We start from the raw sequence: 16,894 nt of genomic DNA, 5'->3' as shown, positions 1-16,894 counted from the left end.
GCTAGGGAGGGTAGAGTCACATGGGGCAACCAAATTGACCCGGTTGCTAGGGAGGGTAGAGTCACATGAGGCAACCAAATTGTCCTGGTTGCTAGGGAGGGTAGAGTCACATTGGGCAACCAAATTGTCCCGGTTGCTAGGGAGGGTAGAGTCACACGGGCAACCAAATTGTCCCGGTTGCTAAGGAGGGTAGAGTCACATGGGGCAACCAAATTGTCCCGGTTGCTAGGGAGGGTAGAGTCACACGGGCAACCAAATTGTCCAGGTTGCTACGGAGGGTAGAGTCACATGGGGCAACCAAATTGTCCCGGTTGCTAGGGAGGGTAGAGTCACATGGGGCAACCAAATTGTCCCGGTTGCTAGGGAGGGTAGAGTCACATGGGGTAACCTCCTCGTGGTGGTGATTAGTGGTTCTTTCAATGGGGCATGTGGTGAGTTGTGTGTGGATCGTGGAGAGTAGCATGAGCCTCCACATGCTGTGAGTCTCCGCGGTGTCATGCACAACGAGTCACGTGATAAGATGCGCGGATTGACGGTCTCAGAAGCGGAGGCAACTGAGACTCGTCCGCCACCACCTGGATTGAGGCGAGTAACCATGGAGTGGTGGTGGCGTAGTGGCTAAAGCACAGGGCTGTTAATCAGAAGGTCACTGGTTTGATCCCCACGGCCACCACCATTGTGTCCTTGAGCAAGGCACTTAACTCCAGGTTGCTCCGGGGGGATTGTCCCTGTAATAATTGCACTGTAAGTCGCTTTGGATAAAAGCATCTGCCAAATGCATAAATGTAAATGTAAATGTAACCGCACCACCACGAGGACCTACTAAGTAGTGGGAATTGTGCCTTCCAAATTGGTAGACAATGGGATCAATAATAAATGATCCCAACCTTCCCCATCCACAGATATCAGACCATGCCTTGCAACAATGACTTATAACATAGTGCAAAGCGTTTATGGTGTTGTTTTGGTGTAATAAGTGTCCAAATACTTTTCAGGGCCACTGTATAGACCCGTGCATGTGCCTTTAAAAATGGGGTTTTCCCCTTGACACTTATCTTGTCAGTGCGTGTTATCACTATTGGGTTGAACTATGTTCACACACGCGCACGCGCACACACTAAAACACGTCTTTCATTACAGCAGACAGGGAGCACAGAGAAGAGAGAGAGAGAGATAGAGACACAGTCAGAGAGAGAGGGAAGCAGTGTTAGTTGAGCGCAGACACGAGACATGAGCTGAACGAGGCAGTTGGACAGATAAACACAACAATGAGTCAAAAACACCAAGCAGGATAAAGAGAAAGACGTCAAGAGGGACTGAGACCAAAGGACACACAGAAAGACATATATATATATATATAGAGAGAGAGAGAGAGAGAGAGAGAGAGAGAGAGACGCCTCTTGGACTTCTCCCCGTCTGCTGTGGCAGGCATGGCGTCGGAACCGGGCACGCAGTCCAGAGTGATGTTTCAGACCAAAGAGGAGGAGCCTGCCCAACGCAAACTGGGCAAACTAACGGTCAAATACAACCGCAAAGACCTGCAGAGGAGACTGGACATCGAGGAGTGGATAGACGGACAGCTGCACCTGCTGTATGACTGTGAGGTGAGACATGAGATGCATTACTGCATGTGTCCAGACTGGAGTTAATAATGCACAAAAACAAACCAAGAGATGTTTTAATCCACTTACAAAGAACTGCAATGGTTGGTATTATCACTGTTACACCTTGGTATCCCTATAGAAGTTGCATGTAAATACTGTGATGTATGCAAATGGAAATGGCTTCATGTTAGTGTCAGATGGTTCTCTTCAAATTCCATTGGAGAGATAAAAGTAGATACTGAGATCTCTGGTATCCTGGCAAATCTGAGCCCAGTTTGAGACATTGAGTGCGTACACATGCACACAAATACACTTATAACTACTAAAAATCTGCTTATTTAAAAATATCAGACAATGCAAGAAAAATGTGTATTATAGAACGTCTCCTTCCCCCTATAAAAACACTGTTTAAGGTGTTTCATGACCTAACACTGCTGGCTTGAATGCACTCAATGTTGAGATCTCCTCTGGAACTATTAAACTGGGATATTTAAGAGATGTCAAGTGAGATTTTTCCTTACTATGAGAAAGCATCACTGTACCATGGCACTGCCACGTGACTGTTTTGTTTGGGTTGGGTTGATTATCTGTTGCCAGTTGGAACCTTTTGCTTATCATTGATTAGCATGTTATTATATTATTCCATTGATTCCCTCGTCGTTGTTCTTGGTCATCCAAAACACGTCCTCTTTAAGATATCTTCCAGCTTTAATGCAAGTTAAGCTGAATGAAGGGCGTCTGTGAAATTCTGTTAATTTCGATTCAGTCCCCCCTTTATAACCAGTCACATGATACGTGCATGGACATTAGAAAAAGGCATTGTTTACAGGGAGAACACTTCTCTATGGGACATTTACAGGTAATGTGTGACCAAAAGTTCATCCACTTACAAAAGTAGTCCCACCTCTAAAGGTGCGTACACAATGCCAGCGACTTTGTCGCTGCAGGTCGCCAGTGGCTGGCGGTGAAGTCGCTAGTGGGCGTTCCCACTACTGGTTGCCTAGTAACGTTTATAAATGACATTCACGGATGTCATTCCATTGCGGTTGACAGCGAATCTCTTTTCTTGCCACTAAAAACAAACATTTTGGAGGGAAAAGACTAAATATAAATGGAATCAGTACATAAAATGCTTTATATCAAAGATGAATGAGAAACAAGGCGTGCTGTTTGCCATAGCGGCGGTTTATCTGCGGCGAAAACGCAAATGCCGGTCTGTCTGGGTCCATAAAATCCCCGCGATCTCAGATACACCTTTCCACGCAGTATTTTTCTTAAAAATGTCCTTGTACATGGGAAGAGACATATCATAGAGCACTGGAACATTTCTAACAGCAAGAATTAGCCTTTCATCCATCTTTCCGTTAATGCAGGAGCTGAGAGAGAGAGAGAGAGAGAGAAGGATCACGTGAGCTCTCCCGTCGTCTCTCCTATTGGCTGTCGCTTCCGTTAGTCGCTCCAAAGTTGAACTTTTCTCAACTTTGTCGCGTCGCTGGACACGCCCACATCCAGCGCCAACGGTCGCGACAGCTCGTGTCGCCGGAAGTCGCTGTGCTCGCATTGAAAATGAATGGTATTGAGTCACTGTCGCGCGCGATGTCGCTGGCAGTGTGTACGCACCTTAAAAGGATGATTTAGGACACTTTACAGCTCAAATAACACATTTATGCACTCAGAAATTAATTAAATGCTTTTACAAAAATACAAGTTTCACATACTGTATATGCTTTTAAAGTACACTCTCAGGTACACTCGCCCCATAGACTTCTATTGTAAATGCATGATTGTTAACATGATTTTTGCTTGTTTTTATCAAACCTAGCTCAAATAAGGTATTTTATTAAAAAAAATTGTATAGAGGAATATTAGAACTATAGAACTAGACTATAATAACTAGAAGTTAATGCTTCTAGAAAAATACAAACTTCACATTTCTGTATTTAAACCCTCATGTGCACTTGCCCCATAGACTTCTATTGTAAATGCATGACTGAAATGGCATTTTTGTTAGTTTTTACAAACCTTACAACTCAAATAACACATTTATGCACTCAGAAATTAATTAAATGCTTTTACAAAAATACGAGTTTCACATATATGTTTTTATTTTTATTTATTTTATTTAGTTCTTTATTTGAAAAGGGACCATGTACTATTTTTAACAGAAATGTTTCCATTTTATACATTGTACCGGATTTGACCAAAGGCTAATTTTCATCCGCAGTCCCCTATTAATGTGCACTCTCGCCCCATAGACTTCTATTGTAAATGCATGACTGTAAACACAATTTTTGTTTGTTTTTACAAACTTAACAACTCAAAACACATTTTTATTAAATGTGTTATTAAAAAAATTGGTATTAATGAATTGCTTTAACAAGCTCAGGCATTACTGTAAATGTGATGTTTCATTGTTTTTCCAAACTGGGGGCGGAGTCCAAATTATTGTCTTGTGGTAATCTACGATACGTCACAGATGCTGTCCTGAGAGCTTAAGTGGTATTGATTCCAGACTTTTCCTTTAAGATAGACACCAGTCAGAGATTGGACTCTAATCGTCATTTCTAGTGATGCATGCTTCGATGACGTGTTCCTCTGCCAGGACATCCCGGGACACGCAACATCTGTGCGTTACATCAGAGATGCTGTATCAGTGCTTTATCCTGCATGCATGGGAAACCATGGCAACAGGATTCTGGTTGGCTCAGAGGGAGACAGCAGCACAGATGAGAGTAAATGTGTGTGTGTGTGATCATTACACAGTCGTGATTATAAGACAAATCAGGTTTGCATGCAGAGGCATCATATGTGTGTTTCCCCTCGACGTTCCCTGTCCGAGATTAAACAAAACGCCTCTTCCACCTACATGTGCTACTGGTCTGTTGCGAATCTTAGATTTGCTCAATTTGAGCAAGATGAACCTCATTACACAAATAATAAAAACCTGAAGAAAATTTGAGTGTGACTTGCTCGTGCAAAACTCACAGCCACAATTATAGGCTGTTGTAGGTGGTTGCGTGGGGGTTGCTGTAGTTGTTAGGGTATTCTGGGTCGTCTAGCGGGTTTCGGGTTCACCATAAAGTCTATCTGATATTCTGGTCTTAAGATATGACTTGAAACACTGTGTCAATATAAGTCTATGGACTTTTTTTCAACTCGGTAAAAATAACAGCACACCTCAACTCTAAAAAACACAGGATTTGAGGTATCAATCATGTCATTATTATTCAATGAATTATGGACAACATATATAACAAAGTGTGAAAACTTGGAATAATAAACTGGAATATAAAAAAATAAATGAAACAACATTAAAAATCCAAAACTATAATGAACTATTTATAATGAAAATAACAAATGTACATATAGAATACGTCATTCAGACAGTCACAGTGTAGTCTGGAAAAAGTATGTGAACCCCTTAGGCTAATGACGTCAACAAAAGCTAATTAAAGTCAGGAGTTGGCAAACGTGGCATCCAGTTAATTAAACGAGATTGTAGGTGCGGGTTAGAGCTACTTTCACTTATAAAAAGCACTCAAACATTTTGAGTTTGCTATTCACAAGAAGCATCTGCTGACGTGGACCATGCCTCACAAACAAGAGATCTTAGAGACCTACAATCAATAATTGTTGCTGTGCATAAACCTGGAAAGGGTTATAAAGTTACCTTGAAGAGATTAGATATTCATCTGTTCACAGTGAGACAAACTGTCTATAAATGGAGATGATTTAGTACTATAGGTACTCTCTCTAGAAGTGGCCGTTAGATATTCATCTGTGCACAGTGAGACAAACTGTCTATAAATGGAGAGGATTTAGTACTATAGGTACTCTCTCTAGAAGTGGCCGTTAGATATTCATCTGTGCACAGTGAGACAAACTGTCTATAAATGGAGATGATTTAGTACTATAGGTACTCTCTCTAGAAGTGGCCGTTAGATATTCATCTGTGCACAGTGAGACAAACTGTCTATAAATGGAGATGATTTAGTACTATAGGTACTCTCTCTAGAAGTGGCCGTTAGATATTCATCTGTCCACAGTGAGACAAACTGTCTATAAATGGAGATGATTTAGTACTATAGGTACTCTCTCTAGAAGTGGCCGTTAGATATTCATCTGTCCACAGTGAGACAAACTGTCTATAAATGGAGATGATTTAGTACTATAGGTACTCTCTCTAGAAGTGGCTGTTAGATATCCATCTGTCCACATTTAGACAAACTGTCTATAAATGGAGATGATTTAGTACTATAGATACTCTCTCTAGAAGTGGCCGTTAGATATTCATCTGTCCACAGTGAGACAAACTGTCTATAAATGGAGATGATTTAGTACTATAGGTACTCTCTCTAGAAGTGGCCGTTAGATATTCATCTGTCCACAGTGAGACAAACTGTCTATAAATGGAGATGATTTAGTACTATAGGTACTCTCTCTAGAAGTGGCCGTTAGATATTCATCTGTCCACAGTTAGACAAACTGTCTATAAATGGAGGTGATTTAGTACTATAGGTACTCTCTCTAGAAGTGGCTGTTAGATATCCATCTGTCCACATTTAGACAAACTGTCTATAAATGGAGATGATTTAGTACTATAGGTACTCTCTCTAGAAGTGGCTGTTAGATATCCATCTGTCCACAGTTAGACAAACTGTCTATAAATGGAGGTGATTTAGTACTATAGGTACTCTCTCTAGAAGTGGCTGTTAGATATCCATCTGTCCACAGTTAGACAAACTGTCTATAAATGGAGATGATTTAGTACTATAGGTACTCTCTCTAGAAGTGGCTGTTAGATATCCATCTGTCCACAGTTAGACAAACTGTCTATAAATGGAGATGATTTAGTACTATAGGTACTCTCTCTAGAAGTGGCTGTTAGATATCCATCTGTCCACAGTTAGACAAACTGTCTATAAATGGAGATGATTTAGTACTATAGGTACTCTCACTAGAAGTGGCCGTTAGATATCCATCTGTCCACAGTTAGACAAACTGTCTATAAATGGAGATGATTTAGTACTATAGGTACTCTCTCTAGAAGTGGCCGTAAGATATTCATCTGTCCACAGTTAGACAAACTGTCTATAAATGGAGGTGATTTAGTACTATAGGTACTCTCACTAGAAGTGGCCGTTAGATATTCATCTTTCCACAGTCAGACAAACTGTCTATAAATGGAGATGATTTAGTACTATAGGTACTCTCTCTAGAAGTGGCCGTTAGATATTCATCTTTCCACAGTCAGACAAACTCTCTATAAATGGAGATGATTTAGTACTATAGGTACTCTCTCTAGAAGTGGCTGTTAGATATTCATCTGTCCACAGTTAGACAAACTGTCTATAAATGGAGGTGATTTAGTACTATAGGTACTCTCTCTAGAAGTTTCCGTTAGATATTCATCTGTCCACAGTCAGACAAACTCTCTATAAATGGAGATGATTTAGTACTATAGGTACTCTCTCTAGAAGTGGCCGTTAGATATTCATCTGTCCACAGTCAGACAAACTCTCTATAAATGGAGATGATTTAGTACTATAGGTACTCTCTCTAGAAGTTTCCGTTAGATATTCATCTGTCCACAGTTAGACAAACTGTCTATAAATGGAGATGATTAAGTACTATAGGTACTCTCTCTAGAAGTGGCCGTTAGATATTCATCTTTCCACAGTCAGACAAACTGTCTATAAATGGAGATGATTTCGTACTATAGGTACTCTCTCTAGAAGTGGCCGTTAGATATTCATCTTTCCACAGTCAGACAAACTGTCTATAAATGGAGATGATTAGGTACTATAGGTACTCTCTCTAGAAGTGGCCGTTAGATATTCATCTTTCCACAGTCAGACAAACTGTCTATAAATGGAGATGATTTAGTACTATAGGTACTCTCACTAGAAGTGGCCGTTAGATATTCATCTTTCCACAGTCAGACAAACTGTCTATAAATGGAGATGATTTAGTACTATAGGTACTCTCTCTAGAAGTGGCCGTTAGATATTCATCTGTCCACAGTCAGACAAACTCTCTATAAATGGAGATGATTTAGTACTATAGGTACTCTCTCTAGAAGTTTCCGTTAGATATTCATCTGTCCACAGTTAGACAAACTGTCTATAAATGGAGATGATTAAGTAGTATAGGTACTCTCTCTAGAAGTGGCCGTTAGATATTCATCTGTCCACAGTTAGACAAACGGTCTATAAATGGAGGTGATTTAGTACTATAGGTACTCTCTCTAGAAGTGGCCGTTAGATATTCATCTGTCCACAGTTAGACAAACTCTCTATAAATGGAGATGATTTAGTACTATAGGTACTCTCTCTAGAAGTGGCCGTTAGATATTCATCTGTCCACAGTTAGACAAACTGTCTATAAATGGAGGTGATTTAGTACTATAGGTACTCTCTCTAGAAGTTTCCGTTAGATATTCATCTGTCCACAGTTAGACAAACTGTCTATAAATGGAGATGATTTAGTACTATAGATACTCTCTCTAGAAGTGGCCGTTAGATATTCATCTGTCCACAGTGAGACAAACTGTCTATAAATGGAGAGGATTTAGTACTATAGATACTCTCTCTAGAAGTGGCCGTTAGATATTCATTGGTCCACAGTGAGACAAACTGTCTATAAATGGAGATGATTTAGTACTATAGATACTCTCTCTAGAAGTGGCCGTTAGATATTCATCTGTCCACAGTGAGACAAACTGTCTATAAATGGAGATGATTTAGTACTATAGGTACTCTCTCTAGAAGTGGCCGTTAGATATTCATTGGTCCACAGTGAGACAAACTGTCTATAAATGGAGATGATTTAGTACTATAGATACTCTCTCTAGAAGTGGCCGTTAGATATTCATCTGTCCACAGTTAGACAAACTGTCTATAAATGGAGATGACTTAGTACTATAGGTACTCTCACTAGAAGTGGCCGTTAGATATTCATCTGTCCACAGTTAGACAAACTGTCTATAAATGGAGATGATTTAGTACTATAGATACTCTCTCTAGAAGTGGCCGTTAGATATTCATCTGTCCACAGTGAGACAAACTGTCTATAAATTTAGATGATTTAGTACTATAGGTACTCTCTCTAGAAGTGGCCGTTAGATATTCATCTGTCCACAGTTAGACAAACTGTCTATAAATGGAGATGATTTAGTACTATAGATACTCTCTCTAGAAGTGGCCGTTAGATATTCATCTGTCCACAGTGAGACAAACTGTCTATAAATGGAGATGATTTAGTACTATAGGTACTCTCTCTAGAAGTGGCCGTTAGATATTCATCGGTCCACAGTGAGACAAACTGTCTATAAATGGAGATGATTTAGTACTATAGATACTCTCTCTAGAAGTGGCCGTTAGATATTCATCTGTCCACAGTGAGACAAACTGTCTATAAATGGAGATGATTTAGTACTATAGGAACTCTCTCTAGAAGTGGCCGTTAGATATTCATCTGTCCACAGTTAGACAAACTGTCTATAAATGGAGATGACTTAGTACTATAGGTACTCTCTCCAGTCCAGCCAAGATGACTCAAAGGACACACCGCAGAATGCTCAATTAGGTAAAACAGATCCCTAGAGTGACAGATAAAGACTAAAAGGAGTCATTGGAACTGGTGAACAACTATATGGTAAACATTAAACAGGTATGGTGTTCATGGCAGGACATCATGAAGGATGCCGCTCCTTTCCAACAAAAACATTGTTGCACGCCTGAAGTTTGCCAGAGACCACCTTGACACTCCACAACACTACTGGGAAAATGTTTTGTGGACTGATGAAACTAAGGTTGAATTGTTTGGGAAGAACATGCAGCGCTATGTATGGCATAAATAGGGCACCGCATACCAACATGAAAACATCATCCCAACGGTTCAGGGAGCATGATGATTTGGGGCCTGGACTGCTTGCCAACATCGAGGTAAACAAGAATTCCCAAGTTTATCGAGATATCCTACAGGATAATATCAGGGTGGCAGTGTGCCAGCTGAAGCTCAGGAGAAGTTGGGTGATGCAGCAGGACAATAACCCTAAACATCAAAGTAAATCCACTACAGAATGTCTTAAAAAAATAGAAAATTCCCCTTTTGGAGTGTCCCAGTCCGATCCCAGCCCTTAACCCAATAGAGACGCTGCAGAATGACCTTAAGAGAGACACCAGACATCCTAAGAATATGTCTGAAGCAGTTTTGTAAGGAAGAATGATCCAATATTCCTTCTGAACGTTGTACAGGTTAATCCGCATCTACCGGAAAGGCTTGATTGAGGTTATTGCTGCCTAAGTAGCAACGACCAGTTATTAAATCCAAGGGTTCACTTACTTTTTCCACAGCACTCTGAATGTTTAATGGGGTGTGTTCAATAATGACATGAACGATTATAATAGTTTGTGTATTGTTATCATAAGCACATTGTGTTTGTCTATACTTGATGAGATCACATTTCATGACCAATTAATGCAGAAAACCAGCTAATTCCAAAGGGTTCACATACTTTTTCTTGCCACTGTACACACACATACATACATACTTTTTTAATCAAATGAATTACATATGTTGATTATTTACTCACATTAATCGCACACATAAATGCATGTATTTACTGAGGGAGGCCCTAAAATAAAATAATTATAATCAAAATATAATGATTAAACAATTATAGTTATATTTAATAATTATGCATTTAATATACAGTACATGATAAATATAATCCCTTTTTTGGCTAATGTTTTTGTATGCGATTAATGGCGATTAATTGTAAATTGATTGACAGCCCTATACAAAAGTAAACAATTGATATTTATTAATGCACAGAACAACTGTGTTATCATAAACGTACAGTAACACCTTTTCTAGGAATAACGAGCGATTTAAATAGAACAGGGTTTCAGGGGATTTGTCCAATGTAGACGTCCTGAACCAGCTCTCTTCTTCTTTTAGGTGTATCATACAAAACAACCATGATTTTGTGGTTTGGGAGTGGCTCTGTACACATTTGGCTGAATGCTATCAATTTTTCATGTCCTAGCGGAAGGGTTTCGCTGCAGGTACTCTGACCCTTCCGTGTGGAAGCCTGTAACAGTCCGCCCTGTGTCAGCCGCTGCATTATTCATGAGCATCTCTAATTTATGCGTGTACTCGTTGGGTCCTGGAGTTACTCTGCCAATCCCTGAGATCAACCCACAAAACCACACGTTTTAGTCTTGTCTAAGTGTAAAGTTATTCCGTTTTGATCCGGTTGACCCCAAATGAAGAAACAATTTCCAAAGATAAACAAAAAAGTAATTTGCTTATCTTTGTAAACCAGCCTGACCAGCTAACGGAGGCCAGATAAGACCTATAAACCAGCTTAGGCTGTTTTTCCAGCAGGGCAGCACTAATACTGGAGTTTTCCGCAATATGGGAATGTGACCTGTAGCGTGTGTCTGGTATGTTTTGATGGCACTTTGAGGCAGGAAACAGAGGAAACAAGATCAAATTACTAATGGATCCACAATAGTAATGAGTCTCGCCTGACGACTCATGTGTAATCTCATTTAGACACACACACACACACACACACACACACACACTGATTAGCTTTTCTCACATGCCCAACACTATCAGAGAACAAAACACTTCCTGTATTAACCGTTACTGTGAGTGTAAAATAATGATTACGGTTCAAATGAAAGAGTTCATCCGTCATCTTTTTCTCACCCTCATGTGGTTCCAAATCCTTAAGTGCTATTTCCCCTATAACGAAATGAATGTGGACTGGTGCCGTTAAGCTCCCAAAAAGGACAAAAAACACCATAAAAGTACCATGAAAGTAGTCCATATGACTCCTGTGATATATTCCAAGTCTTTGTGTCAAGAGATTTCTCTGAAAACAAAAATATATTATGCCATTCTTCTTCAAGTATACTGTTTATTTTTTTAAGGATGTTTAGATATTTTTACCAGAAGAAATAAGACAAAAATACTCAGTAAGAAAATGTAGATTTTTCAGAAATCGCCCAAAATTAAAAAAAAAAAAGTCACCAATTATTCACAAATAATATTGTGTGTTTATAATCTTATGATAAACAGAACTTTTTTTGATAAGTCCTAAATTTGTAAACATGTAATTCTGGTTCGGTTCACTGTAGTCTCGTTTTATTCCGCTAGGTGGCAGAAAACACTAGAAAAATATTTTTTCTCTCTATCACAATACACAGATGTGAACTGTAGGGGGCGCTCTAACACATTTTACCCCTCACAGATGTGAACTATAGGGGGCGCTCTAACACATTTTACCCCTCACAGATGAGCTCGTCCATAGACATTCAGTCTAATGTTCAGTTCAAGCAACACCCTCATTATTTCATTGAATATCTCGTCCTCTGAGTGGACTACAAGCTCAATCTAGGTGTCATTAGAAAGCTGAGATCCTCCCCTTTGTATTAACATATATAATCCCATCAATTGTCAAAAACATATATTTCTGATGATTTGTTTTGTATGGTTTTCCTTCTGGATGGCATATTTTATTCTGGACATCTAATATATACCATTGGATTATTCAACCAAGCAAGTTCACAGACAAGTAAAAATGGCTCTTGGTTTAGGAAACTACCTAAGCTAAGAGCAGATATAAAGTTTTTAGCTATTTGGGTCTTACATCAGCAGTTATCGGAGCATAAGCGAGAAGTTTCCATTTGACGACTTACCATTATCATATTTCACTTTGTGATTCTTTTGAAAATGTTTACGGCAACAAAATTAATATACAGTCACATAACGGAGAATATGAGCTTTAATTTGATATATGACATGCCCATTTTTCTTTCATTTTCATATTAACATTTCTACCTAATTACCTCTAGGGGGCGCTAATCTGCAACGAAAATGATTTGAGGCCTCATTTTGTTATTTTAAGTAACATAAATGCAGAAGTGATGTTTATTTCTGAAAAGATCAGATTCTAAGCTTTCAAATGATACCTCATATGCCTAACTTATGCATACGGACACTTCAACGTTTTAAACGTAAACATTTTTAGTGTTATAGCGCATCCTTGACTGGGTTTGAATGATGGAGGGGAAGCTTTTAAGTGAATAACGACTTGGATTATAGCGCACAAGTTTTATGGACTCCCTTTATGATACTTTGATGGCGCTTTTAGTCAGCTTGACAGCCCATGGAGATAATAATAATAAGATTTTTCATTTGCAGGACAACTACTACTTTAAGACATTCATAATTTGATGATAATGCACAAACTATCTTATATTTGTGAATAAATCAGATGCAAAACATTCACGGTTTAAATGGCAGCCCTAATGGTGACAACAGCAATTAAAACTGCCCTCGTGGGGTAATTAGCACCATGCCGACACAGCAGATCTGCAGAAGTTCTCATCGATGATTTCCTCTAATTTTAATGCGCGCAGCAATTACCGCTGTGAGTTTAAAGTCAATCGTGTGGTTATTAATGTGCTCTGAGGGTGCTCATTTCTCTTATCGCTCTAATTTGAGATGCTTTTGAAAGCTGATGTCGTTAAAACACTCCAGCACAGATGTGACGCTCAACTCCTTTGAACTTACACCTCACAGGACAATTACGAACTTCATACATTCACATGACATTTCTGTCATACGTGACATTTTCTTAAATTATGTTTATAGAGCACTAATGAGTGCATGACCCCATATCATTGATTCTCTCCGTTCAGGAGGAGGACATTCCAGAGTTGGAGATCGACATCGATGAACTTCTGGAGCTCACAGATACCGAACAGAGATCTAGACTGCAGGTACGGGACAAGTTACAGAAGGAGGACACACACATACATACGCACACACACACACATACACATGTACACACATACGCACACACACATACACACACACACACACACATATACACACACACACACACACACATGCGCACACACACACACACACACACACACACACACACACACATACACACACACACGCGCACACACACGCGCGCACACACACACACACACACACACACACACATTTTGAGCTTGTTACAGTCAGTGCTTGAAACATTGCATCACTTAATGATATGCAAACACAATTCTACAGAACAAAATCATGAGGGAAGCGTTAACAGATGATGCTCTTGCTGTTTTAACAGGAGCTTTTGCAAGAATGTGGAAAGCCAAAGGAGGTAAGAGAAAAATCCGTTTTATTCCATTTCCTCATAAATCATCATAAACAGCTTTTCCTGTATATGCTTTACTCTACAGCCACTTTCACAATTGAAGCACATTAGACTGCAGTAAAATTGCTGACTGACTTTTCTGGTAAATGCACCACGTCTGCTATTCACATGCAACGACTTTTCCGTCTTTTATCCGTTTTGCTCACTTAAACTCTGTGATGTCATTGGCCGGAAATGACCTTTGCACTGTCAAGCTGATCAACTGGCTTTTGGTTCTGTGTTTACCTTGTTCCCAAAGGGGGCTAGTTAATTTATCAGAAGAAACAGAATCACTTCCCGTTCCTGTAAGCGGATGAAAAATATCTCGATCCGCTCGGATGAGGAACTGCTTCAGTCTGTCCAATTTAACTTTTTGTCTTCACTCCCGAGGCATTAAATGGCATGGGGTAATTGCATCATCCGGCAGACTGCGATGAAGCGTTTCCGCCTTATTTAGCGGTATAAATCATGCAAACGTATATATTTGGGATTTTTTTTATTATTTAGTGTAAATGTATGACACAATGCTGAGTTATATTAGCCTGTAATTAATTACGAAAAACTAGGGCTGTCAATCAATTATTTTTTTTATTAAATTAATTACATGACATGCCGATTAATCAAATTAATCAGTATAGTATATAAATATTATATGTAAATGCATTTAAATATAATAAATATTAATAAAAATGCTAAATTAGAATAATTATGTACACATATAAATATATCTAAATATTGTAATTTACACACACACACACACAAATACACAAACACACTCACACACACACATGCATACACACACACACATACACACACATACACACACACACATACATACACACACACACATACATATACACACGCCGGGTCGGTCGCCCTCTGATTAGCCCTTGAGAGGGATAAATGCCGACCGAAGACGGCAGAGCGAGAGAGAGAGAGAGAGAGAGAGAGAGATTTACGGACAGCTGTCCGACATCTTTGTGTGTTTGTCTTTTTGGTTTAAATTTATATTAAACTATTATTTATATTGTCAAGCCGGTTCTCGCCTCCTCCTTTCCATTAATCCCTTTACACTGGTGCCGAAACCCGGGAAGGAGGAGGGATGCGCCGTAGTGGAGTTCTCGGCGCTACCATCCACCCCAACGGAGGAGACGCAGCCATCTGCCGGAGGACAGAGGAGCCCGGCCGCCTGGAAGCGGAGGAACGGCCGCCAACCGCGAGGGGAGGAGGGGCTCCCAACCAACCGCCTGGAGCGGTTACCGCTGACAGGGGCGGGGGAGACCCCTAAAGTCCACCAAAAACATGGCGGGGCATTGCGTCTGCTAGGGGCCGGAGGACTGCCTCCGATCCTCCCGGGGAGGCGTGGGTGTCGTCCATTAGGGGGTGGAGGAGTGGCCGAGGACCAAGCTACGGCGTATCGGAGAACCGGCGAGTAAGTGTTTTTTCTCTCTCTCCCACTGCGGCACGATAATTTGGCACGATCACCGTTACGGCATGTAGGTGCCAAAATGTTTTTTCAGGTAGACGGGGATGACTTGCTGGCAGGCGGGGTGGAAGGGATTCCCCGGCCTGAGTGAATGAGGGAGGAAATGTGGCAGGGCGGAGGGCGGGGTCGTGATTCCGCACACCCGCCCCTAATCAGGCTAATAAGCTCTCTCGAGAGATAATAGCCAACGGCAGTGCGACAGAGAGAGAGAATTATGGGCAGCTGTCCGACACCTGTGTGTGTGTTTGTCTATTTGTTTAAGTTTCTTATTAAAATATTATTTATATTATCAAGCCGGTTCTCGTATCCTCCTTTCCATTAATCCCTTCACACACATTTTCCATCAATTCACTACAGTCTTACTGTACTGTCCTCCTTATATGTATATATACACACAGTACATACAGATTGAAATAATGCATTATTGTACATTCACATGCAAAATGTGTCGGATATGACATTCATATACTGTGTTTATTTGGAGTCCACTAGCATCCCTAATCCAGTAGCAGAACATGCTAATATTATTCCTGAATATTCCTGTAGTTTTAGACCTTCTACCACCTGATGGAGAGGTGGTGGTGTAGTGGTCTAAACCACATAACTGGTAAACTGGTAATCAGAAGGTTGCTGGTTCGATCCCCACAGTCACCACCATTGTGTCCTTGAGTAAGACACTTAACTCCAGGTTGCTCCGGGGGGATTGTCCCTGTAATAAGTGCACTGTAAGTCACTTTGGATAAAAGCATCTGTCAAATGCATATATGTAAATTATTCATGCTTTATATTCTGGTTACTATGAAATAAACCTCCCCAAAATCTTCTATAACCCAGATTTCTCCCTGCTGTCTCTCCCCGATCACAGGACTTTATCAACGGGCTGCTTTACCGTATAAAAGGACTTCGAAAGATGTCAGGAACGCTGAAGAAATAGGATAAGGTCAAAGTCTGGAGTCGTCAAGATAAAGTGAACCATCTTGCTCCGCCCCCTACCATAACCCCGCCTCCGGCCCCACCCCTGAATCATCCTGTATGTAAAGCACTGAGTGTCTGTCTGTGGAGTCATGGGTCAATGAAGGAATATTCTACAAACAGTGTTTTAACCACTATTACCGGCAATTCTGTACAGTTTTGACAGATTTCTCTCAGCAGGTGTCTTTTTTTGTTTTTGTTTCTTTAAGTGAAATGTACATTTTGGTTGCCTATTCATAATATATATATATATATTGTTCAGACAAATTGTTGAATGAACAATAAAGAATTTGTTTTCCAAATTAAAGATTCCGAATTTCAGATATTCTCAATTCATGACAATAAATGATGTCCTTTTCCTGATTTCACAGATGTTTACTGAACTTAAACAACATGCCAATGACCAAAGCAGCATCACTCATGATGCTAAAGCACTTATCGTAGTAATGAAGATAAAAGCTAGCTGTTAAAGGTTAACTTACGTGCACTTTTCTTAGTTAAATGATTAAGCTCGGGTTGAAGCAGTGGGGATACTCTTCTCTAATTTGAGATTGGAGAACTGTAAAACGCAACACGTTAATGATATCATAATGTGACTAGCTGATGTGCAGA

General features: G+C 40.0%; 1 protein-coding gene across 1 annotated transcript; it reads left to right on the top strand.

Annotated features, from left to right (window-relative positions):
* The first annotated feature begins 1,169 nt into the window (after positions 1-1,169).
* ppp1r14d (protein phosphatase 1 regulatory inhibitor subunit 14D) lies at positions 1,170-16,540 on the top strand. Its single transcript, XM_052145886.1, has 4 exons — positions 1,170-1,604; positions 13,325-13,405; positions 13,759-13,791; positions 16,176-16,540. The coding sequence occupies exons 1-4, from the start codon at positions 1,431-1,433 to the stop codon at positions 16,242-16,244; spliced, it is 357 nt and encodes a 118-aa protein (XP_052001846.1). The 5' UTR covers positions 1,170-1,430; the 3' UTR covers positions 16,245-16,540.
* Positions 16,541-16,894: the final 354 nt, after the last annotated feature.

Source organism: Xyrauchen texanus, chromosome 16 (genome assembly GCF_025860055.1).
Source record: "Xyrauchen texanus isolate HMW12.3.18 chromosome 16, RBS_HiC_50CHRs, whole genome shotgun sequence".
In the NCBI taxonomy this organism is placed as follows: Eukaryota; Metazoa; Chordata; class Actinopteri; order Cypriniformes; family Catostomidae; genus Xyrauchen; species Xyrauchen texanus.
This window is presented reverse-complemented; position numbering and strand designations above follow the sequence as displayed.